Here is a 26,484-nt window from a genome sequence, read left to right on the forward strand (position 1 = left end):
AGCTTATGCTTTTTTTAAAAAAAATCAAGATTGCTTCCAAGTTAAAAGCTTTTACAAGAAGTTTGTTGTTTTTGTAGGAACTTCTGTTGGTTCAGCTTCAGTCTGAATCAATTCCTCTCTAGAGAGCACTGAAGTAGTTTCTGTATTTCACTGTCAAAAGCATAAGCAGCATCATGAGTCAGTGTTAGCCTCTTAGCTCTCCTTGGAGACCAACATTTAAAGAAAGTCTGAACAGTTCCCATCTAGTTAAAGTTCTAACACAAAACCAAAAGTGATGTTACATGTTAATTACATGTCCATCTTCACCCAAATATGGTTAAATACTTAAGTTATTAGCCTGTGGTAGACAAAATTTTCTAACTTGGGCTAGTTCTATGTCAGAAGCAAGCAGAATTCAGCTTTCTAGTCATTGACTGACCACAGCATATTCTGCATCCCTTTATTAAGTAATGTATCTAATGAACACGTGCCACGGTGCCTAGTAAAGTCTCTTAAAGCAGCAAATCAAGCAAGACGACTATCTTCAACACCACTGTAGCAGTCCTCATCTATGGCATTAGAAGAGAGCTTTGTCTTTGAAGAAAGGTGATAACATGCTTGCTCACTTCTGTCAAATGAAAGGCAGCAAAAGGCACTCTCACATTATTTCCATTCCTTCCTCCACCAATACCAGACTCAAGATACCAGTAAAGAAATAGGACAGTTTAAAGGTTTTGATACAGATATTTTCCTCCATTAGCAAAAAAACAACCAGCAAAAACAGAAGTAAAAATTCAAGGATGGATTTGGAATACAAAAAGCAAGAACAGAATTGTACGGATATCACCGATAAATGAAGGATTAAGTCAAACTTTGCAATGACCACTATAGACAGTTTCCTCTTTAAACTGTTCAAGTGGGCAGCATGTTTCCTGAAGTGACATCACATGCACTGCATATTGGCATTCTTGCTAGCATTCAGAGAAAAAATTCATTTCCGAGTTGTACAAACTATAGAAATACAAAGCAGGCAGGTTGCTCTGCCAGCCTTTCTCATCCACTGAGTAAATAGAATATCAAGCAGCAAACTTCAAAAAAAAAAATAAAAATGCACTGGGAATTAGGGGGAGAGAATCAAACATTTTTGGAAAATGTTGTTTTTCATTTCTATAAAATAAAGTGTGCTAATTGTTACTTTCTTGAAGTGACAAGCAAAGTATTCCATTAGCTGTTCTTGTTACAGATCTGTGTTTTTAGTAAGTAAATAATCTTTGTCATATACAGGACAAATTTTTCCCCAAGCTCTGCAGTTACTTCTGGAAATTATAATTAATACTGCAGTCAGGACCATCATACATCATAAGCAATGTCAACACAATACCTAAGTATACAAGAACTCTAAGAACACAGCTTTACATAATACCTCATCACATTTGATCACAAGCTGCCACTGACAAAGAAAGACCTGGTTTCCCTTCAGCTCCCAGCTGTGCATTCTCACCTCTCATTTGCACTAATGATTGCAGAGCATGTAGAGTTGAGTCAATTTAGCCAATGGATCTAACAAAAAACGAACCTTTTAAAAGCTCAGAGCAAGTGGAGTAGGGAAGCCCTAGAAGTTGGGTTTATGTACTCATCCCCCTGTCACATCGAGAACTGTGGAAGCATACAGACAGGAGGAGAGCTCAGCCTTTCGTTTTGGCAGCAGGCCACAAATGGATATAGTGAGGCATACTATGAAACTGCACTCTAGTAAGTTTATTTCCACTAACTTCATTTATCAGGGCTCTGAAAGTAAAAATAATTAACAATTGGGAGAGCAGACTTTGGGAAAGAGGAAAAGAAAGCCAAAGTATTTAAATGAGGTGCTGAGCTACTTTGCAAGAGCTTACCTTTGCACTTAACTAAACCGCAGCAAGAGTAGCCATATGGGAAAACTTGTTAGATAAACTCACAAGCTGCAGATCAACATTCCGTGGCTACAGATCTTGTTTTATAGATGTTCAAAAGGAATCATGTTCCTTTTTGTTTTAAACTTTACATAGGAAATAATGACATAATAGCAGCATGTTTAAAAGAGTGGTATAAATAAGACTTCTTGTAAAGATCCATTAGCATTTAAAGTTTCTCAGGCATGCCTAAAGCTCAGAATAAAAACAGACACAATTCAGATTCTTCCTTATGAATTACTAGCAAATGGAAGATTAACTCCTGTGGGGGCCTAAACTAATGTGCAGAGACCAAGATAAGCAAAAAGCCAGATCATTGTTGCTTAAGACAACTACAGAATGGAAAACTCAAAAGGCACTCCACCTATTGCGTGCTGCATACAGCTCCTTGGCCACTCCACGCAGTGAGGGAAGAGAGGCATCCTGTGACTAAAGGAGACTGCGCAAGAACACAGAACAGTAGATCTGCAGCAGTCGCAATACCTTCTCTCCTACAGTCTTGCTAGTTCAATCAGAAATCCCCATGAATCAGAGTTAACTACATCACCTTTTAATTAAGCTCTATTTCAGGATATAACCCATATCAGATCTTTAACATTTACTAATAATTATTACTGTTGAATGGCAAAGTAACCATGCTCTAGTAATAGATAATAAACTGAACAGTCCCCCTTTACATGTCAGGTGACTTTGGTATGCCAGAATTTTAAAAGCTTTATTGGATACATGCAAAATCTTCACTCTTTCAACATTCCCTAGCTAAAAGGTTTGTTAACAATTCAGAACATGAGCAGGACAAGAAATAAAAACAATTTAGACCATACAGTGCTTGGAAACAACCAATAGTATTCCAGGTGGCACATAAGTTGCTTGATGTGAGAAAAACTGCTAACCTCCTAAAGACAGAATTTAAGCTAATCACACTCCAGTTTGAGCTGTTATACCTTAAAAAAAAAAGAAAAAGAAAAAAAAAAAAAAAACACTATTCATATCTCACCACATCACCACACAGAAGTCACTAACCATTTGGTCTGCATCTTGGTCCTCTGTATAGTTTCTTCTTCTTCTGGAAAAGCTTCTCAAAGAGAAAAGGAGTTGAGTATTCAATGCCATGGAAAGTTTGCAGGCCCAAACTCATCAGCTACCTTCAAATAATCTGTGTCCAAAGAGGTTATTAGCCTACTGACAAGCCCAAGAATCCAAACTCAAGCACTACTTTAGAAGACAAGATGTTTACCTAGCAAGTCAAACTACAAATTTCAAGCAAGACAGCTCAAATCAAAAGGGAAAACTCGAAAGAATATCATCATAAACTGAGAAGCAGCAGCCATGTCTACCAGCTTGCAACAAGACTTAGTTATTGAGAACTGACAACCTAAATGTCTAGCTATAAATCTTAGTGTTTCCTCCATTTTTAAAGTATCAATGTAAAAGTTGGAAATCCACTAAAGGCATAACCAGATGCCTAAAAGCTATTGAAAGCAAACGGTTTTAAAATAATAAATCCGTTACATTAACATATTATTCATTTTTGTATCTAAGACAAATGCCAAAGCTTATTAAAATGTTCAATAATCTCCAATCTCTAAAAGATACCAAAAGATAGAGATAGTTGAGATATTAAAAAAGAAACTAGGCTATGTATTAGCAGGAATGTCATTAGCTGAAAGAACAGAGAGAGTCTTGAGATAAACTTACTCCTTGAGACAAACTTACTCCTTCACAAAGTAAGGGCTAATCAGAGTCTTTAGAGATTTTCACAGGGCAGGTCAGTACACGTGGTACCAAACCTTGCCTGTGTCTTAAGCAAGTCCCATAGCATACAAAAAGCTTCAGACTTAACCACAACTTCCATCAGCTTGTTAGAAAGATATGAACATGCCAACAGACACCAGCACTTCTGAGAATCAGAAATAGATGAGGAACAAACATATCAGATGTACCTAATCTATAAAAACAGCTTGAATGTTAACAGGAGCACTTGGATTGGAAAGGAAGAGTCTTAAAACTGAACTCAGTTCTGGGTTCTCTGTGCTCAGTGTGCGGTTCTGAACTACTCATTTTTATGTGCCTCAAATTTCCATTTGTAAATTGGAGTAGTGTTGCCCTTCTCCATCATGAACAGGCTCTGCTTTATTACAGGATCAGACACTTCACAGCTAAAAACAGTTGCCTCAACATTCCTCATGCTGAGCAATACTAATGTCTCCATGCTCTTGCAACTACAATTACTTCATTTAGATGAAGTTCCTTTTTAGTTCTTTCCCCAATGACTTACAATCCCATCTCTTTTTAGAAATGCAAGAAGGCATGCTCACAAATTTTCCTTCCCTGTGCTTATGTCACTATCACTTCACATTTCTTTAAAACATAGCTTTTAACTGATAAAAGAAGGTCCTCCAGCACTTGTCACTACTGCAAACAACAGACCAGTAGTTTTCGCAGTGACACTTTCAGCACTAGAGTAACTGCACAAACATATTTTTATATTCACAATACTGAGCACAGACACCTGAAAAGCAAGACAAATGCAAGTAAGTTACTATCATCAGGTGCTTACTGAAGTACTAAAAGGCAGCAGAAAACACCCCAAAACTCCTTTGTGAGAGATCTACTACTTTTTAAGCATCATCAGCATGATGGCTTCTCTGAGCAACTGAGTAAGTATCCTACCAGAATTTCAAAAGTGCATACTTAACTGTTTAGTCATGAATGGCACCTGCAAAGCATTTCGGAGCAAGACTCTCAGAAAATGGAAAACATCATGCAGACATAAACAAAAAAAAATGCACAATATTAGTTCAAAACTTTCCAGAATTGAAGCCCATTTGGACTATTCATTCATAGACTCTTACACAGCAGTATGTTTTTTATCCTTCTGCCTTCTCAGTAATTAAGTCCTTTATAACAGATACATTTCAGACTATGTGATCTTTTACTAAACGAACAGACAAATGTGTAATTTCACAGTACAAGTACAGTATTAAGCTTAAAGCAGACAGAGCCCTTGTTAACTCTGCTTCAATAAAAAGCTTCTTTTTTGTTGCTTTGAGAAAACAGTGGAGCAATTTACATTTATGGCTTAGTTCCTGTTTCCAAAATACCCCTTTAAGGGTTTTTTTTGTTTTGTTTTGTTTTTATGGTAGATAATAAATGGCACCAAATTGTCAAACCACAGATATTTTCTGTGCCACCTATACAAATAGGTCTGATACCAGCAAGCCATAAAACAATTACTGCTGAATTCCTTTACCGCTTTGATATCCCAGCTTGTCTGCAGAACTTCAAAGCCAACTTGGGGCAATGCTAAAAAACTAACTTCCAAAAGACAAAGAGGGAAAGATAAAACATTCCAATTCCTGCACAATCCAACAGAAATACACTAAAAGTCTTAATGCTGGGATGATAATGTTTGAAGGAAAAGTAATTTGGATTCTCTTCTGTTCAGGGTAGAAATCAGCACACTAGATTACTTCCATTAGTCTTGTGTCACCTTAGTAATTTAAGTCTTAGTTGACTTTTATAGATAAAACTCACTACTTCCCTTATTCCAATTTAGCTGAACTGTAATTTAACTGCTTGAATACATAAAAGAATAATCAACTCTAGTATTTGTCCGACTTTTTACCTTAAATCAATGTTTAGAACAAATATGGGAAATAGACATATTACAGCAATAATTTAATAACAGACATATTACAGCAACACTACCTCACAAAAGGCAGAGCAATATACAACATAGGGGAAAAAAAAAAAAAAAAAAAAGAAAGAGAGAGAGAGAGAGAGAGAGAGAGAGGAAAAAACCACATTCCACCTGCCTCTGACTCCCCAGTGATTTTTATGTGTTTGGAAGCACATTTTCCTATTTAGGCATTCCTATCTTCCTCATTGTTTGGGTACAAGGCAAATAAAGAGGTGGGAAATAACCAGAAACAGCAAAGATAAATGGTGAAACCGGATAAGTGTGCAGAGGAAACAAACTTACTGATTTCGAGAGAGACAAAACAGTGATTTAAGGGGGTCTACCCCTTACATTTTCTTACTAGAAAAGTAAGACTAACCTTCAATCCATGCTTTTCTTCATCTCCTCTATTCTTCCCCCTCCTCCCAATCTTTTGTGGCATTTTTGAAGAAAAAGAAATATTTATCAGGATTAGTTCTGTTTTTGAATATTTTTTCTGAAATCTACTCTTCTTAACTTTGGTCAGCAGAGAGAAGGAGTTGGGGAAAAAAAATGTTAATCACATAGCTGGCCTTTGCTAGAAAGTCTTTTTTTATTTACTATGCCCTTAACATGCAGCAAGCTTTTGGGGTCCCACATTAGCTTTCTGAAACCAATTTATTAGAGAAATTGTTTAGAGACCAGTTATTGGAGGTTAATTAAAAGCACAGCAGGCTACATAAAATGTTTGAAAAAAAAAATAACCAACTGGAGAGAGCAGGAGGAGAGAGGAGAAGTGAGTCTCATCTCCAGTGCCTGACTGCATTTCAGTTTTAACAGCTGTTAATTTGCTTTACTATTTTCATACAAAGATGCAGATGCTATTTTCTTTTATTAAATAGTATTCTTTTCAAATAAAGAATGTGCCAGAAATTTTCAGGAGAGTCAGAGTTCAGATTAAATGACTGAAGCTCAAGGCAAACACATTGCATTGAATTCCAAAACCACTTACTGATCAAGTCAAAAAAAACAGTGCTTCTAGAACTATAGTGTATGCCCACATTTGCAAACCACTGAAATAATATGGTAGATAAAAAGGTAAGTCTTAATATTTACATATTAAATGCATCACTAAAAATAGATACCACAAAATAAAAATTAATTTTGATACGAATTAAGAACCTGTTTTATCTAGACTTCAGGACAGGCTATGAGGAAGAATCTAAATTCAAAGCTTAAAAACATCCAATCATTGATAACATCCCAATTTAGACTATTCATAAAAATAAAAAAGAAATCCAAACTTTTAAAGTCTTAAATAAAGAATTTTGATCATTACACTGAAAGCGTTGATCTACAAGTAGATTATTACAATCCCCGTAAACCTGAAGTTCAGCCATTAGCACAAAAATGTCCTCATAGACAAGGAGTAATAGATCAGTGGAACTTAACTTATTCTGTTATAGCAATCAGCAAAATCTGCAGCACCTATTTAACTTCACCTTTAACTGTAGTATCAAAATTTTAAGGAAGTAATCTAATGCAGATTGATCTATAGAAACCAGATTGTTACTATTTATCATTTTCATAGCCTGAAAACTAATGAAAACAAAATCATTCCATAGTCTGACAACATAATTTTTGTAACATGTTAACTTTGTTCTCAAGTACACTTGCTGGAGACAGTTTGTTCAGAAAGGATTTTGTAGATGAAAATTAAATTTCTCAGTATGGGACAACTTGACATTTAACAAAAAAGACTGAAATAAACATCAAAATAATTGATGACCACCTTTTCAAGAACAGCTTTTGATTAAGTGCAATGTCAAACAGCCATTTTCGGGTCTCTAAAGCAGAGGCATTTAAATACAGTGGATGTAACACAGCATCTCAGTCTAAACTGTTGGACAGCTACATGATCTGTGCTAAATGCCATTTCATTCCTGTTCTTCTGTATTTGTTTTTCATTTCCTAACCTAATTTCCTTAATAATCCAATTTATAGCCCTCATGTGAAACAGTCAATATTTGGTGTGGGGTTTCGGTTTCGATTGTTGTTGTTGCTGTTTAAAGTATTGGGGAGGAGGGCATGTGCATGCAGAGTTTCTGCAGTTCACCCTCACCTTGAAATTGTTTGGTCACTGCTACAGAACTGCTGTAAATGGATTCACATACAACACTTGTTAACAAGAACCTGTCTGTGTGGGTCCAACTTAAGGAACACAGATCACTGCAGCTTCCCTAGAGTTACCCTAGACTTGCACCGGTGCACTGAAGTAAGACATACTTCACTGCTTGGGTAAATGATCATTGGTCATTTTCAGTATCTTTTTCTTCTGTATTAATGATAGACAATGCAACTCATGCTTACAGTGCTTTCACCTGCCTTACCATGCACAGCGATAGGACTGTGCAGCAGCAGCATGCAGAAGCAAACCAATTTCATTACACTGTTGCTGGGCTACTTTATTTGATTTAGCTTCAAAGACTGGTCTTAGTATATTTACATAAGACTATCAAAGGCAGCCAAAAAACTTGGATGGAGTCATTTTATTGTAATTTACACACAAATATCTTACAGTATTTGTAATAGGCAGCTGTAAGTAGTCCATTTACTAAAAATTATACATCTAAGGAAGCAGTATGGTGAGGATTAGCACTAAAGAACAATGAAAGCCTTATAACAAAGGATATTGGCTAAGTTAATATCAAGGTTTGTTGTAACACTGTTGTCTCCTCACACTTACGGAAAGGGAAAAGAAGAGGTCAAGGCTCAGAAAATACAGAATATATCCAGATGTTCTAGTTGCCTTTTTAAATCAAAAAGGGAGTGCACTGGTCCTCACACTAAGACCAACATCTTTCCTCTTTTTTTTTTTTATTTTAAAAAGAAAAAATGAAGTTTATTAATACAAAGTTTGACTTCACAGTCTGAAGTGTCCTTTACTCCTCAAATAAGGACACGCAATTGTTTTACTACACTGCTCTCTCTATTAACCTAACTGTTGAGAGTTATGGAGTAAACTATACACTATGATAAAATGCTTTTTATTGAGAAGATACAGTAGCAATATTATGCAAAACTGGGATGACACTTAGCTCAACTGAAAATAGCAAAGAAAGCCTTGTCAAATTTACTGAAGTTACAGCTTTTGTTCAAGAATATTTGCTATGCACAAATGGGATCTTTTAAATATTCCAGAGTCACAGAAACAATGTACTTACTCCTTCATCTAAGGTGTCCTTTAAGTAACAGCCAGGCAAAAACACCTTCAACTTAAGTGCCCAAAATTGTAAAATCTTAACCATATGGGAACTGTATCACAGAAGAAAATAGAACTTTGTAGCTACGAGAGGATAAGTTTAACAGCAGTAGCATCAAAACAGAGATATGGAACTTTCACAGATTACAGGAAAATTCACTAAATCATGAAAATTCACTAGATCAGTAGTTTCTATTTCCTCTGTAGCATACAGGCAAAGAAATTTCTTTTAAGATTGTGTTTTAACTAGAAATAGTTTTAAAATGAAAGAGAAAGCAAACTGCTAGTTACAAAAGACCCAATATTTTTACTCAAATGGTATGTATATGTTTACCCTATTCTACTGGAATTACCATATGCTTTTTTCATTCCTTGCCATCATCTGTTATATTGAAATGAAGCTTATCTGAAATTTAATCCTTTTTAAATGATGTAAATGAAAGGACAGTTAATTGTACCAGTACAACTGTACTATCATCCTCTAGTTAGCAGCTAAGTTTAGGGATCAGCTTGCATAATCATTAGACGTGTTCTGTTTCCAAACACATGAACATTCTCCAACACCTCTCCTCCCCATTTCCTCAGAACCCAAAGATTTCATAAATGGATATTCACTGCCAGCACTCTCTCTCTCTTACTTTACCAACTAGTTCTTGAAGAACATGTTGCTATGAAAAAAAAAAAAAAAAAAAATCTTTCATGTGCTCCTCCCTGCAGCCCCACACATGAACAGGAGCTCTGGAGCCAGCGATTTCCCAGGCCACCTACAATGATACACAGTCCCCAACCACAGCAACGGCACAAGCAGCAGCAAACATGCACAACATGCACAGATCCCAAACCTTCAACGACTCCAATTTCTAAGTGGACTTCTCATAGCAGACAGCAACCGGTTATGTGTATGGGTCAAAAAGATCAGGTTTTAGATTTGACTCAGAAAAACAAAATTACGCATATTATTTTCCTCTCATCTCCCAAGTAGAAGTTTACTTTTTTACACAAGCAAAACATTGCAATACCAGCTTGAAAATAATACAAGAGCATGCCATTCTTTTAAAAGTGGAAGCTATTCAACTGTATGTGTTTAGGTAGATGTAAAGAAGCATTTTACAATATTTCTAGCGATGTAACTTTCATTAAAATCTTTCTATAAAAACATAGCTATGAAAGTGATTTCTACTCCATTAATATGGCTCTAAAAACCCCATTAACATGATTCTACACATTCTAATATGCATTACATAGTATGTATCTCCTTGCACTAGTATTAAATCATTTTCAGTCACCAAATGTGTCTAGAAATGTGATATGCATACAAATCAGACAAGCAAGAAATAAACCCATCAGGTAGTACCCAAGTTGTCTTTGAATATTATGCAAGACCTCTTCACATTTACAGAGCACAGTTTCAAATCCAACCCATCTCCGTCCTACTTTTCAGTAAACTGTTACCAGTACTGTGATGATCTAGAACCAAATATTCTGTAATGATTTTATCAAATGCTTCTGTAAAATATTTGCATGTTTTTTCTTATACTATATGATTCAAGTAAAGATCTTTTCTTGATAATTATTGGACCCAGCACTGAATCTCAAGAGGAATCCAAATACCATTTACCTATTTGGAATGCTTATTACTCAAAATTTCTCAAGGAACTTTTGTAATTCTCCACCATGAAGTCGGTCTGAATAACAATGATATTTCTGGACTGTCACCATTTCCCACATGCATGATGGAAAATACCCCATTTACCAGCTTCCAGTTCACAATACCAAGTAGCTCTGTCTCTACTGAATCTGAGGATTATTCCTTTCTGGATCATCTGTCCCTCAAGCTTAGCACGGGAAAGGTAAAATACTGTCTCCTTGCAAGTAGCCCCTGATTTCCCTCACAAGCCTACAAACACAGAACACCTTGTCCTTCTACCCTTCTTCCACAGAGATACACTATGTTTTAACAACTTCCACCCAAACAAGAGCAAAACGATTAAGTGTCTCATTGATTTGGACAGGGTGTTTTTGTAGGAGCTTTGTAATAGCAAGCACGAATAATAAATTTAGACTTACTACCAACTGTTCAGTATCCAAACAGTAATCAGCAAAATTAATCTACTTCACATTTCTTGCTTAGTTCTTCATTTTTATATGTAAAACTGATTTTGCACATTTGCAACGATTTGAGAACACATATATCTTCATGTTTACCCATATGAGTAACACATCATTTAATATATACATATCCCACTGTACACACATATGCTTGTTTGTATAAAGTTATCAACCAAATACTGAAGCCATAAAAAGACAATTCATACACATCAACAGCCAAGAACAGGTCTTAATTATATTTGAAAAAAATTACACTCAATCAATCATTTACATGGTATCATGAGAGTTATGATATTAAGGGCCAAAGTACGCCATGAATTTTGAAACAAAACTTTTCTAGCCCTACCAGATCCCTACAGGGAATGAAGAGAAACAAATCTGAACTCCTCAGAGTCAGTGCAAGATTTCTGCTCAAGATCGATGGCACAATACAGCCCTTGGCTTGCATGATATCGTCCTTGGCTAGCACAATATCATCCTTGGTAACAGCAACAGTTAAGTGTTAATACTCTATAGGAGAATATGGTAACAAGGCTACATATGTTAAATTCTTTGATCAGTATACTCAAGTCTAAGAATCTTGTTCTCTAACATTATTTAAAAAGAACAGCACCTCTAAAAGAAAGACTAATGAGTTTTTAACAAGTTTTCTATTTTGTGATGTTAGTATTTTACGCTGCTTACCACTTAAACCACTTCATTCTAAAATAAATTACCATATAAGGATTTAAGTAAGCATATAAACATTTTACATATCTGTCTCTTCTTCTTCCTCTTTATGTACTAGATAGAGCAGCAAAAAGCCAATGTAAATGCAAAAAAGAGTTTTTGATTAGAAGTCAAATGTTTTATGACAAAATGAGAATGCACAATTTACAAGAAAATGTACAAAGTGTTAGAATTTGATTTTTTTTTTTCCATATATGTCTATCAACCACTACCAGAGAGGCGGATACAGAACAATAAAATACAAGCTAAACTCCCTGTCTTTCATATGGTGTAAGTGACCATTGTAAGCATCCTAGCATCCTACCCCCTCACCCAGGGTGGGGCGAGGGGGAACAAGACTGCTGTCAGCCTGCAGCAGCTTACACGTTTATTTCCGGATGTAAAATTTATTCATAAATTTGTGCTTTCCTCACCTATCTCAAGCATTACCAACAGTCTTTATCAGGCTACAGCCACCATGGTCAGTCTCTTCCAGATTCCACTAAACAAAAGGCAGAACTTCTCTAATACTTCTTCCAAAAACATGAATAAAGATCATACTGTACATCATTGTTACAGTCAGATCCCAAACAGTTCCCCCAAAAAAGAACACTAACAAATTTCCAATATTTTATCACTTATTAATACAGAGAGGAAAGCTTAACAGACATTATTATACCTGAAGTGCAGATTATCTAGCTTGTAATAGTGAATATATTGAAAGACTTCATAAGTAGCTCTTACTTTTATACGGATAAAAACTGTACAAAAGTAAACAGAGTAACAACAATAAACAGCAAATAAACTACCCAGATGTTTTAATTTCCTTAAATGCTAGCAAATTTAACTAGTGATTTTACAATTTTGAGATATCTCTCCCTCACCTTAGAGGAGATAAGGCTTATCTGTCATGCAAGAATCTGTTTTTCTGCATCTTTTTGAGGTTAGTATTGTTCTATGTTTACCCAGTATCATGTGGGTACCCAGATAATCCTGTAACTACATTTTGTTTCCTGTCAGTTAAAATCTGGAAGAATTATAAAATATCAATATTGTATCTTTACAAAGACTTGACCACAACTTTTTGAAACAGGAAATACTGTAATAACAATGAAACAGTATTCAAAGCTAGCCTGATGTGAAATGCATGCTGTATATATTTTCTAATAACCTAGGATCATCAGAGTTATAAAATGAGAACCAGAATTGATCAGTAGTTCTTACAGATACCTGTTTTTCCTTGCAGAAATACGCTACAATCTATGAAAATGAAGTTTCAATTAGACATCCCATAAAAGAGAATGAAGATTAAAGACACTGAACAAGGAAACCACACAATAAAAGAAGTCTTAAAATGTAAATTTGTCATACTGTATGACGTAATAGTCTTGTTATACTGAGGTACTGCCAGACTGTATAGTCACTAAATATCTTAAGCCAGTGTAAGAATTCATTGTCTTCAACTTGATACTAACTTAATTTCAGTTGAATGTAATGCAAGCTTTTTCAGAAAGCCAATCTCTTTGGTAAGCTTTACCAAATATAAGCAATACATTCTAAACAAGAATTATTACACCAATGGAAATGGATCACCAGATGCAGGGCAGGTAAATATTACCCAATCCACAAACTGAGTCCTTACTACACTACACATTTCTAAATAAAGCATAGGCATTTGATAGTGAACTTAATGTTGTTTAGAAGCCTACCAAAGAAGTGAAATTCATTCTTAGAAACAGATTTTCCTGCACGAGAAACACCTCACTGTAAAAGCTACCACTATTTTACTAATGATTCACTTAAGCACTGATGAAACTTAAATGCACCTCGATGTATTCAGCTTCTTCTCAACCTCTTTGAAAAGTAAACTATGAAACGTCCTTGTAAATTACACAGAGCTGAATCAGAGACCGTACTTGAAAACACACTTGTACTTAAAAAGATGCAGCTTCAGATTAAAGTAGCAGCAATATTTAACCACCAGAGTTTTCTGTTAGATAAATTATATTTTTCAATAAATATTAGAACAAGTTGTATCTGGCTGCAGCTGAGATCCACTGTTGAGTAAACACATGGCCAATGACAAAACTGTTCTGAAACTGAAACAGCAACATCTGCCCTGAAAGCACATTATCAAACCTGGGACTCTTGAACATTGTAACTAGAAGACTTATGTGAAAAGATTCCCACATACTCAACATGTGTAGTGGGTTAGGCTTATGTAAAATACAAAAAGAGAAAAAACAGAACTGCAATTAAAGTAAATTCTTAGAAGTGTAGCTGAACATTCTACTCAAATATCGAGCAGAAAGACAATTGTCAATTTGTTCATTTTGATCATCTGCCTGTACTAGGTAGTACAAAAAGAAAACACAAGTCATACAAGAAATAAGTATCTGATTAGAGGCACCTATCCTGATCCCACACAATTTATTAAAATTAATGGGGAGTAAAAGTCTTTCATTGTCTTCAAATGGAGCAGGAAAAGACTAATATCCATTTGCATTTAATATTTAAAATTGCCAAAAGAATCACAAATTAAGAATAGTGAAAAAGATTATATTGCCTAGAAATGCTCTCTAAAAATGTATGATTCAGTAACGTGCGAGCTACCAAAAGCAGCAGGTTCTGCACTGTGGTCACATTAATATAATGTGGCTATGAAAAGAGGGAGAGATTAAGGATCTTCTCCTCCCCCCCCCCTTTTTCCACAAATAGGCTGAAATCCATTGAAAAAGCAAGCTTTAAAGAAGTATTACATGGTAACAAAGGGAAAACTGGTCTGGTTTTTGTAAATGAAGTTCATTTTAAGACACACATCTCCCTTTTTTATTCCAGTATATCTTTAATGAATACTTTATGTGAATATTTATGTTCAAAACATAGGTCATTAGAGACTATTGTGAAAGCTCACCTAATGCTACGTATCAAAAGATAATTAAGCTGTCAATGCACAAGGAAAAAAGTTCTACTCTAAATACTCCTTTTGAGCAACATCTCCATGAAGTATCCAGTTTACATCTTGAAATCGAACCAATTTGTCCATCACAAGTTTAGAGTCTGAGGCAGTGAACTCAGTTAAGTTTCTGTATGACAAAGTCAAAGGCATAGCAGCAGAACTTGACCAGCATTTTTTCATTTCCAGGTAATATATAGGGAACAAAACAGACATTTTTTTTTAATTAAAAATAAGTGGTCCCTTTTAAAATAATTACTAATCTGTGCACTTCTTCAGTGTCTATATAGTCCCACGACAAGCTAAAAAGCAAACTGAAAAATGCCCCTAATGTAGCTTCCACTTGACAACTATACTACCACACCCTCAGGGTGGAAGAGCCAAACCGGGTCTCACTGGTACAGCACATGTCACCACATACCATGACTTGTCAGAACCAAAGTCAGCTCACGTGTTTGTGCAGGCTTGCACAGCTACCAGCTCCATAGAGAAGAACACACCCCAAACTGCAGTTTTTCACACCATCCTTCTAGTTCCAAAAGATTATCATCTTGCTGTGGCCCAAAATACCAGGGGCTTTGAAGCAAAGTTCTCTTTAAAGAGTCAGTGAAAACAAGAATCGCAATTTTTAGTGTTTCTTCTTCTTTACTGGACACCCAGAAAATGACTGATCCAGAATGGATTTCTTGACTTTTCTAGTGAGGATTACTCAGAAAGTTTGCCTAGTTGAACTGTGGAAACTAAACTGGAAAAGCCATGGTATGAGTACAGAAAAAAAAAAGCGTGTATTAAGAAGTCATTGGTACCTTTTACCTTAAGTCTATTACCACAGAAGTGTATTAGTTAAGTCTGTTTCAAAATATTACGATCCATTAAAGTCTCATTCTACAGTAACAGATAACCTTAAACAAAAGTAACCAATATTGAAAATGTAAGTTTTCCAGAAGACCTTAAAAGTTCGGTCTACCCTTTAGCAAGCTATCCTGCAACTCTGTTCCCACCCCTTTGTCCTATCACAATAAAACTTTCTGAATTATAAGGTGTAGTAAACTCTGTTCCCTTTTTAACAGCATGGAGCAAAGCAACATCTTCCATTTTTTTAAGTTACAACATTCTAGTGTCCAAATCCTCATTTTCATATCAAGTAAATCATCAGCATTAAAAAGTCCACTTTTTCTGAAGAAAAATTTTGAGTTTGTCCAAAAATGTTATTATTTTAACAGAACCTGAACCCCTGAAGCCACACAAGTACCAACGTTGGTTTTGATCTATATTTTTGTATTGACTGATAGAAATGTATCAGGAGTTTCCTTATCAAGATGTAATACTGTAAGGCAAACAGTAAGTTAGACCACTGCTGCAGAGTGCCAACATTCATTAAATAGGAAAGGGAAGAATATTTCTAAATTACGTGCTAGGATGCTATCCAATGACATAATATTAATCAGACAAGAGCAATAGGTCCCTTTTTGAAAGCAGTCTGATGGTTATGCAGCATAATATAGTACGAACTACAACCCTGTGAGAACTCTCTGCATAGACATGCCTTAAAACACTGCACTTCTACACTCAACACTACTTCCTTTCCATAAATGGAGAAAGGAAAGCAATGTACACTTTGAAAGAAATCTGGAAACTCTTCTTGTCTTCTGTTAGCCAATTTACTCAGTAACATGAAACAGATGAGAGCTGAGAACTAATAGTAATACTTACTTGTGACTGCATGATACGTAAAGCAATACAACGATGATTTTAAAAAGCGTTTGTCATGCAACCTCTACTTCAAAACAGAGTCTGGGGATGAGTCTACCTTATTCAATCACAGAAGCAGTCTTACAGCCCCCCCAATGGAACTAGGAATGGAAGTCAGACAGCAGGAGCAGGCCATTAAATGGGAACCAGTCACTGACAACAAATGCATGCAGCATGGACAAGGACTGAGTCGTCGTAAGACAAACAGAAGAAATAAAAGCACTGCCAAGTTCAAGATTCTAAGGTGAGACATAATGAAAGATGCAGATTATTTCATTAAGTCAGTGTAGCTTACATACGCTCTGCTGTTAATCACTGTCACCTTCCCATTGCACTTACGTGTACAAACCAAGCTACTCTGTACTCTGGAAACAGAAAACTGTTCCTAGTGAGATTTCCACCTTAAAACTGATGGAACTCCTGGGTACAGGACCCTCTCTTAACTGCATGACAGCTGTCAGCAGAACAAATACACAGACACACCTTTGCTTGCGAATTCACCAGTCTCTAGTACTACATCCTTAGTACAGCCACTGTGTCAGAGGAGATAAGCTAGAGTTGTAGTCAGTATACTGACAAGTTTATCCAGTTGCTCTCACAAACATGAAAAGCAACTGCACTGAAAAAGTTTTAGAAAAATATAATTTACCTTCCTCCTCCACCTTGAACATTTGAAATGACAAGTCCATAAGTGAGCCAGTAACAGAAATACATTATAAGCTAATAAAACCCATGATATCCTATTCATTTATTATTCTCAATTGATCCAAGAGCTCATACTTGGATCATACTTCATACGAATTACCACCTTTTTCTCATGTCTGCTCTAAATATACATTTTAGAGCAGTCACTTACAACATGAACCTGGAGAGATGCAAAGATCACTCACCAAAACACTTAGTGTTACTGTGGTTAGTCATTATAGCGGTACTTTGCTTTGACTAACATTTTATACCCACTTCTACCTGTGAAAACCTAGGCTGGACAACTTAACAAGTACCTCTAACTGATAAGATAACTTAGGCCAGCATAATAAAGCATGTAACAACTTCAGTGATAGTGAATAGCTAATCATAACCAAGCATATTATTTCTAATAAATGCAATACACAAGATACCACTGTGTAGGCCATCCATGGTCAAATTAAACTACCAGCACTGATTTATTTACAGAGCTCAGAAAATCTAGAACATTTTTTGAAAATTTTTAATATTTTTTGTAAGTTAGAAAGATAAACAAAACACTCATGCACAGGCTGTACACTGACATCACAAATTCTTTAAACACTTTTAAACAGAACAAAACATGCTAGATAGTCCAAAGACAAACATCCCCAGAAGCACAATACCGAGCTTCTCTGCGGTGATTTTAGAGGGCTAAAATCATGAGACTCCTTTTCCAACCATTTTTCACTCCTTGATGTATTTTTAGAAAGTTAAGCAAACCCCAGAGTGCAACACTCGTCATAGAAGCTTAGGGCTAACCAATCCCCACTAAACAGGGCATGTTCTCCCACAGTCTGAGTCACACATAATTACAATAGGACAAGTCCTCTCTCAGGCTATATAAGCTGGCATTTTTCACAGTAGTTGTTACATCATGAAAGAGACACATTCAAATAAAACCCTAAAATAAAAACTTTAAAACAATGGCTTAAATGACTGCATAACTAAACTCAGCAGCTGGACACACAAAGCAGAACACTCCCAGGATCAAACCATACATCTTTCACTTGCAAAAGCCCTAAATATATTTCTATTAACAAGCTTCAAACCACACCTAGCAACCATCCCCAAGTCTGGGCTGCAGTTATGTTCCCAGAGGCTGGACAAGGGAGGGGAAAAAGGAAAAAAAAAAAAAAAAAGAGAAGGAAAAAGAAAAAAGGCATGGAGAATAAAAGCAATGTCACAAACACTCACTATGCAAAGAGATTTTCAAAACATTAAAAGCACTTTCTGCCATTGATTTCAACATATTATTCCATTCATTGCATATGAACAATACAATCTCACCTATTTAGAGTACTCAGACCTCTTCTCCAAAGTTTCTTTGCCAAATCATTTAGACTGACTCAAAGTCATGTTTTCCTATGTAAGAAATAGAAGAAAGTAGGAAAGACAGGAAGAATCCACAGTGCAATCTGGGCAATTAAATTCTTCAGAAATATGGTAGTATTACATACAAGCAACAGAAAACTACTTGTGCAATACCTAACTTTATACAGATTTAAAAATTTTTTCAGCTGTATGATGATAAAAGGCAATGAATATCTTATAGGCTAGAAAAGTGTCAACAGTTGAAATATTATTGCAGTTCTCATACTCAATTAAGTAAGACAGCCAAAATACTCCTGAAGACACACACTAATTGATGTAAAGAATTTCACAGTTCAGCATCTTCAAACTCAGAAACATTAAATTCAAGTATGCATGTTTATATCGCAACAGGAAAACTTTTCTATTTCAACACTGAAAATTTTCCTGGGTCTTACTCCTTCAGTGTTCGATTTTTCCCATAGCTAAAAGCAGAATGGACTTATTATGATGTTGTCCTAAGGAACTGCAGGAATTCTAAATGCCAATAAAGATTACAGATCAGACAAGAGATAACTACTAACCACTGTGTCTACTTGGATAAATAAACCTGCTCTCAAAGAAAGCACCTTTATTTGCACTGTTACTCCTACGAACCCAACTGAAACAACCGGGACACCGAGAGGGTCAGGAATTGGATCTGAAAACAAAAGGCTTCCTAAATCTCCCTCTCCCCAGCTTACACGCGCACACACCTACCACCACCTCCCTTTCTGAGCGCCTCTCTGCATTTAGGCAACGGTGAACCCCCGGCGATGGTGTAAAACACAAGAACAAAACAGACAGGGAAGTGCTGGAGGGACTCAAAACATAAGCGCCAGAACCCACGGGGAAGAAAAGAAAAAAAAAGAAGGAAAAAAAGGAAAAGAAAGACAGAAGAGACCCACAGTCACAGCAAAGAGGCGCCTCGCTCGGACGGCGGCTACACCGGCGGGGGCAGAGGCGGCATCGCGGCGGCTCCGTGGGGCCCCGCGCCCACCCGCAGCGCCGACACGCGTGGCCGCGCCGCCCACGGCGCCGTACCTCGTTTCGGCCTGGGGAAGCTCTCGTGCAAGTGAAAGACGACCTTCTCCACGAAGTGCTGGATGTTGCTGTGCTCGGGCCCCCTGACGAACACCATCCAGTCGTGGGTGAAGCCCTCCACGGTGGGCTTCTTCCTCACCTGGGCGCGGTGCCCCAGCTCCAGCTTCACCTGCACGGCGCACTGCGGGCGAGAGGCCGAGCGCGCCGTGAGCCGGGCGCGGGCGGCAGCGCCCGCCGCGGGCGCCGCCGCCGCACAAAGCGCGGCCACAGCGCCGCAGAGAGCTGCGCACGGCGGGCGGCAGGCGAGCAAGGACGAGGCAGGGAAACCGGCCGCAGGGCAGCGGCTGCGCGGGCAGCGCCGCGGCCACGGGGCTGCCGCTGCTCCCGGCGGCGGCGCGGGGCCCCGCGGAGAGGGCGCGGGGCCGCCCCCCGGCGGCACTTACCGAGCTGGCCATGCCTGGCGCCCCGGGGCTCGCCGGGGTCTCCGCGCCGCTCCCCCGCCCCCGCCCCGCGCGCTACTTCATGAAGCCGCCGGTGCGGCGGCGGGTGCGCACGGCAGAGGCGGGCGGGCGGGCGGCGGACATGCTCTGCCCCCCTCTGCCCCCGCCTGCCTCTTTCCGCCCCTCTCGCTGCACCGAGGCGGCGGCGGCGGCGGCGGCGGCGGCCGCAGCCCCGGCCCGGCCCGGCCCGGCCCCGGCGGCTGGAAGGGCGCCCGCCGCGCATGCGCGCCGCCCGCCAGGCTGGTACCGAGACACAGACATAACAGTGTGCCGAGGGGCGGGCGCCGCGGCGCCGCGGGCAGCCAATGGCGGGCGGCGGCGCGGCCGCGAGCCCGCCCCCGGCCCCGCCCCCGGCCCCGCCGCGCTTAAAGTGACAGGTTACCGGTGGGGGGAGGGACGGCGGGAGCATCGCCGCGCTGCCGTGAGGGGTGGCGGCGACTTCTCCTCCCCGGTGTGCCAGGGCCGCCCTGCGGCGCCTCCGCCGCCCCCTCTCGGCTCGGAAAAGGGCTCCGTCGCCGCCGGCCGGGCCTCGGCCCCGCCCGCCGCCGAGAGCCGCAGGTGGAAATAGGAGGCACCTTCCCCACCCGGTGCCACCCGCGGGGAAGCAGCCGCGGCCGGGCAACGGCTGCCGAACGGCCGTTACGTTTGAATGTTCGAACAGCGGGGCGTTGGTGGTGGTGGTCTGCTAGATGGGAGGCGAGAGCGAGGGGGAAGGAGCCACGGAGAAAAGACAGACTGGTTAATTATTTTCTCAGACTCTGCTGAAAGTGCACATGGTCAACAAGCCACAGGTGCATAAAAAATGTACTGCCTTTTTCTTCTCATTTCAGCAACCTAGCAGACCAATACTGACACATACGTTCAGGGCAACAGCCTCTCTGCGCTCCGTTTACCTGCCTCCAGCAAAAGAGCCCACCACCCTGTGGCTGAGGGATGCAGCCCTCAGGTACTGTTCGTGGTTAGATTTCAGCATTTTCAAGCACGTGCTTTTAAGATGGGTCACGTCTCTTCATATTTTCAAAATTAAAACATACTTGAAACTACCTGTTACCTTTATCCTTTATCAATGATTGGTACTTCTCAACCTTGTGAGAGCTCCCCGGTGAGAATTGAGCAAAACAACACGCGGCACCAAATACACATTAAGGAAGGAACTCTCAAACCTAAGTCTCTGTCCTGTGTATCTTAACAAATAAACGTTTCCGACACTCCCCCCAAAATCCTCCTGGCAAACAAATGGAAGACAATATGCCAGCAATGTACTAACTGAACAAGTATTAGAAGTGGTGATGGATAGCAGCAAAGACACGACAATCGAGGTTATTTAACTGATATTTGTGTCATTAACTGCTGTATCTAACATTAATAGCGCTGATACCCTTTCAAAACAGTACAGTCACTACTACAATGGTCTTTATATACTTTCTGTATTACAGAAGATAACATAGTGAATCGTGTCACAGAAAGATGCCAGTGGAAGACTACAGGTGATTTATTGTGAATGGCTAAATCATAGTAGTAACATCTGTGACATGACTGTTTTCAGACAATGATGTATTTGTCTACACTCGTCTGTAATAATCTTTACCACATTGAAAAATGACCTTTTCTAGATTCTCGTCTTGTATTTTTTATAATTTTTGGATGATAAGTATAACTTGACAGGTGGACAGTAAACATAGAAACCCTTTCTAAGAGAAGCGTTATTAAACAGAGTAAAATTGAGAATTTTAAGTACCCTCTCTGGGCATTCCAGATTTCACCAAGAGATGGCGCAATGAGCCCTTGAGTTAATGTCCTCACTTGACCTCTTCAGAAGTCTCTACATATCCACGACTCTTCATCGTCTCTTCCCCTTTTACTTCAGAATAAGGAATGCATATTATCAAAATAATTCAGTGTTCAAGCAGAATTTACTAATTCAGTCAAAACTTCTGACCTCTGTTTTTTCTTACAGACATTGTTTAAAATGAAGTTTGGTCTCCAATAATGATAATACGTTTTCCGACATATTTTTAAAAGAAGGATAAGAGCGTAGTCTCGTTAATTCTGAGATCTGGTTATATGATCTTTCAGCTTTGAATAATAAAATCCCTACTAATTGCTCAAAGAGACGAAGTAAATTTAATTTATAAAAATGCCACAAGTTACAATCTGCCTTGTAATTTATTAACATTAACCTCCCAAGTATATAAATATCCAAGCTTTAAAGTTGAAATATGGAGATATAAACTTTCATGTATTTCAGATGAAACTTTTGTTGGGCTGGGCAGCAAGTTGTCACTTAATTCAATAAACCCATCAAAGCTGATTCCGAAAACTTTAAAACCTTATGCATTCAAGACATCTCAATAAAGATACTGAGAATTTACTAGAGTAACAATTGTTCATATGATTAAGGATAGCAAAGCTGCACCACAGCCACATTTAATACTATGGGTATTAAATGTATCAATACCCCAGCTGCTAGAGCCCATCTGAACAAAGCAATTTGCAGGCTCAGGATCCCAGATGACAATTTTCCTAGAAAGATTTGCTTTAGTTGTAGCTGAGCTGCTCTTCTCAAATGCTGTCTCTTAGGAAACTTGTAAACACTGATGATAGATCTTCAAAAGCATTTAGACATCTATATCCCTTTGATTTCAATGGAAGCCAGACTCAAATGCTTTTGAATAAGTGAAGGGGTTTTTCCTCTCAAAAGACTGATTTTCTGGTATTTAATCCCTCACGTACTCTTCCATGTTAATGCAGAACTGAGTGTATAATATGTTCCTAATGAATAACAGTAATATATATGGTAATAGTAATTTGTCTTTCATTATAGGTAAACCTTTAATTTCAAATTCTATGTGGCCTGTTATTATCCGGTAATGAGACTTTAGGAAATACAGTGTGATTCTTACTTGAACAATTAAGTTCAAGCACTAGTGATTGCAGTAGTAATCAGACATGATAGTTAAACCATCACTTAATCACTCTTCTTTCTCTTCTCTTGCCCTGTCACTTATATCCCAACTTTGCATTATTCATTAATCTCAGCGCCATTCTGAAGAGAGAATTTACAGGGGAGAAATGGAAAATAGTTTTCTGCTATCAAAATACATTCTTAGTGTGGCAGACACAGTGAGTTTTATAATAATTACAATGCATATTTTTGATTTCTTATTATTATCTTATAAAAATCAGACAATCAAACATACTTAAAGAAATTAGTAATAAGCAAACACTACTTTGTTCATAAAGAAGATACAATTGGTAAAATTGAGCACTTACAATTATGTATCTCAATTTGTATTTGAGCTCTCATATATGTTGTTTCATTTTCACAGATACTGTGAATATGTTATACATATTTATGTTAATGACAGCAGCTATGTGGTAAGTATAAAATGGTCTTTGATGTAGATTCTTTTCTAATATACATCTATGGAATTATAGCTATATTCAGTGATTGCAGTATCAGCCCTAAGCGTTTTTTCTCTATATGCTTAATGACTTGAGGATTGCAGATTGCTGCCCTAAAATATGCAGACGAAGAAATTATTTTATTAAGAAAAGTGATATGGGAATACTTGCAGTTCAAAGTCCTATTATGTCTGAACTCATGCTCTCAATACATCTTGCTAGCTAGAAGGTAAATACTTTTATAGGATCTTTCTACATTTCTGGGCAACTCTTCCAAGATCTTGAATGTCTGTGTTTCCTTCCTTACTTGCATTAATAGTTTGACATTGTGAAGGATATATTTGCTTCCTACCTCGGGGTAGAAGTTAGGGACATCATATTTCTTTGTAATAAATCAAATTCCATTGTGGGGCTATTTTACAAGTATAAAATATCTTTTTTTCAACACAGTTTCAATGGAAAAATTTGAAAAAATCTGTATATGAACCACATTATAATTTGATTTGTCTTCTGCCTTAGTAAGAACAAGGCAGTCAAACAAAGCAATCAAATGAAAAAAGAACACCCTTATTTTCAGTTGGTGTATTTCTATTTCTTGTCTATCTCCCTCAGGCTTCTCTTCTTTTGTAAAGATTTGAATTAATCTTCCCAAATTCCTTCTGAAAATCATTACTACTTAATATAATTATAAATTTTGTATCTGTTCAGATTGATAACCCTTTCAGCATAATGACAAAAGTGAGAAGTCACAGATCCTGAATGTTCATTCATTTCCCCAAATCCACGGTAGAATTGGACCTAGAATTTCCCATTCTATAGTTCTGCAAAGATGACTACTATCACACAAGGTAAGAGCCATGATGACTTATTTTTAGATGAGATATACTTGTACATAGGTTTATTTATTTGTGCTGGTTTTCTCAGAAGGCTGTAAAGACGATATTTGATTTTTTTCTTCCTTCCTGACATGTTTTCTGAGGAAAGAAATGTTATTTTAGGCCTGGGGCAGATCAGATCTATGTGCTGCAAACCAGGATGAATCAGATGTGCAAAAGAACTGTCTTTTGTCTCTAAAAAGTCTGTGTTTCTGTGCTGCTGCTAGCTTTTGTGCCCAAGTCAAGAAACTAAAATCCCTTCTGAATCTTATGGCATTTTTCCTGAAAAACATAAAACTACAATGTCTTTAGTAGTAGTCATGTCTTGCTATTTTACAATGTCTTTGGCCTTTTTGTTTTACTAGAATGAGAGCATAAATGAGTAGAGCAGCTTTTATACTGAAGTCACTTCAAAAAAAAATGAGAGAAATTTTGGTAACAACATAGGCAAGTAGAGAAATTATTAGGTTTTTAACAGCAGCTCCAGTATAGCCGGTGGTATCCGAACCTGTTTAACATGAGGGAAGGTGACCAAGAAACAAGAGTATCCCCAACGCTTTATGATCATGGCTGCTGTATCTTAAATTTCCACCCCTAAAAGAAAGAGTCTTCCACTGAAAGGAGGTGAGTTTTCTTGGAACGCTCTAGCTTTTGCTATGGTTGAAAATGAAATAAGGTTATCAGACAATAACTGGAAAATACATTTATATTTAACAGATACCATTGAGGCAATTATCTTCTTGGAAATCTCTTAAATGGGTGCATTTGCTGACATGGATTCATATTCCATATTCATCTCAGTAACAGTAGATTCTACAGGAAAGAATGGACATTTTGGTACTCTGAAGTTTTTGGACGTATGTACATCATGCTATGAAGTGTGACGGAGAGACCCCTGAGCTAGAAGGAACATGAGTCAATGCTTCTGCTCACAGCAGAGCTACTCTGGAAGCAGTATAGCTGAGCTAGTGCAGCACTGCACCTTACCTAAGAGACATGTATCATGGTGGTACTGTTGTTGATTCCGTATGAGGCTGAAAGGAAGACTGCCTGGGGCTTTCTGTACTATCTTCTTATACAAAGCAGATATATCTTTTGTCAAATAAAAATGAGATTTTTTTCCCAAGTCCCTTGGAAACATTAAATTGCCTTGTTTTTTTTCAAACACAGCTGCTTAAAATCAACTTTTCCAAGTTGAAATTTTATGACCCAAATATATGGACTGATTTTCATGTCACTTCTGGATTTTAAATGTTTAAAATAAGCAACTAGTGCAACTGCTGTTATTGCTGGTAATATACGAAACCACAGTGACATTTAAATTTAGATTGTCACTCTGAATATTGCTTTATTTGAGATCTTTTAATTTACTTATGCAGACAAGATATAAAATCATAGCTGAATCCTGTTGCAAGCCAGATACTTTGATTACAATATTAAGATGCTGCTCTGAAACAGAGCCAAAACTTAAAATGAACTTTCAGCTGATCTTACACACACAACAAGGAATAAATAAGAACTGCTTTATACTGCCACTGTGGCTGCCAGGAACTGATGACAAATAGTCTCACTGGGTTGGCTCCCTTTTTAATAAGCTATATAGGCAGAGCAAAAGCCAAGCAGCCTGGGCCAACTGCAGGCCTGTTTTGAGCTTTTATTGGCTTGTTCACTTTTAATCACAAATCAAACAGAAAATGAGCACTTTAGTTGGTAACATATTAAACTACTAGTCAATGGAAAAATGTCCTCAAGAGCAATGGCCGCACATTTCAGAAAACAATATAAAATAGTTTATGAGTCACCACCAGCTACCTCAGAGAGAGGTAGTAATGACAAAAGATGAATGCAAAAGGGAGTCTTGGCTATGCATAATATTACAATATAGAAGGTTAAAAAACAAATGTTTAAAGGTCTCTAGGGATACATAAGGAAACCTGTTTAGAGTGGAAAGTCTTGTTGAGAGATCTACAAGGAAGTATTTAGTTTTTGACTTCCTCACAATGATGTAGTCTCAAGAGGAAATATTCTTGTTAAACAAACAAACACAGAGTCAAATTCTGTACTCAGTTTAAGCTTGTGGAAAGACTGAGTTTAGAGAACCTGCTTTGGATTTCCACCAGTATAGCCAGGACAAATTCTGATCACACATGCAAAGGAATTATTAAGGAGTGACTTTACTGAAATGAACCTGCCTACTTCTTTGCCTAAAAG

General features: G+C 37.9%; 1 protein-coding gene across 4 annotated transcripts in view; it reads right to left on the reverse strand.

Moving 5' to 3' along the window:
* The window catches only part of MLLT3 (MLLT3 super elongation complex subunit), a 143,616-nt gene extending 123,460 nt beyond the window's left edge, over positions 1 to 20,156 (reverse strand). For 2 of the 4 annotated variants that reach the window (XM_062600167.1, XM_062600166.1), the window contains exons 1-2: positions 19,937 to 20,156; positions 19,494 to 19,674 (exon numbers count right to left, since the gene is read on the reverse strand). In XM_062600167.1, the coding sequence (XP_062456151.1) occupies positions 19,494 to 19,674; positions 19,937 to 19,948 (193 nt within the window). In that variant the 5' untranslated portion in view covers positions 19,949 to 20,156. The remainder of the gene's footprint in view (positions 1 to 19,493; positions 19,675 to 19,936) is intronic. The other 2 variants (XM_062600169.1, XM_062600168.1) reach the window with 1 other exon arrangement.
* Positions 20,157 to 26,484: the final 6,328 nt, after the last annotated feature.

This window comes from Rhea pennata, chromosome Z, assembly GCF_028389875.1.
Source record: "Rhea pennata isolate bPtePen1 chromosome Z, bPtePen1.pri, whole genome shotgun sequence".
NCBI lineage: Eukaryota > Metazoa > Chordata > Aves > Rheiformes > Rheidae > Rhea > Rhea pennata.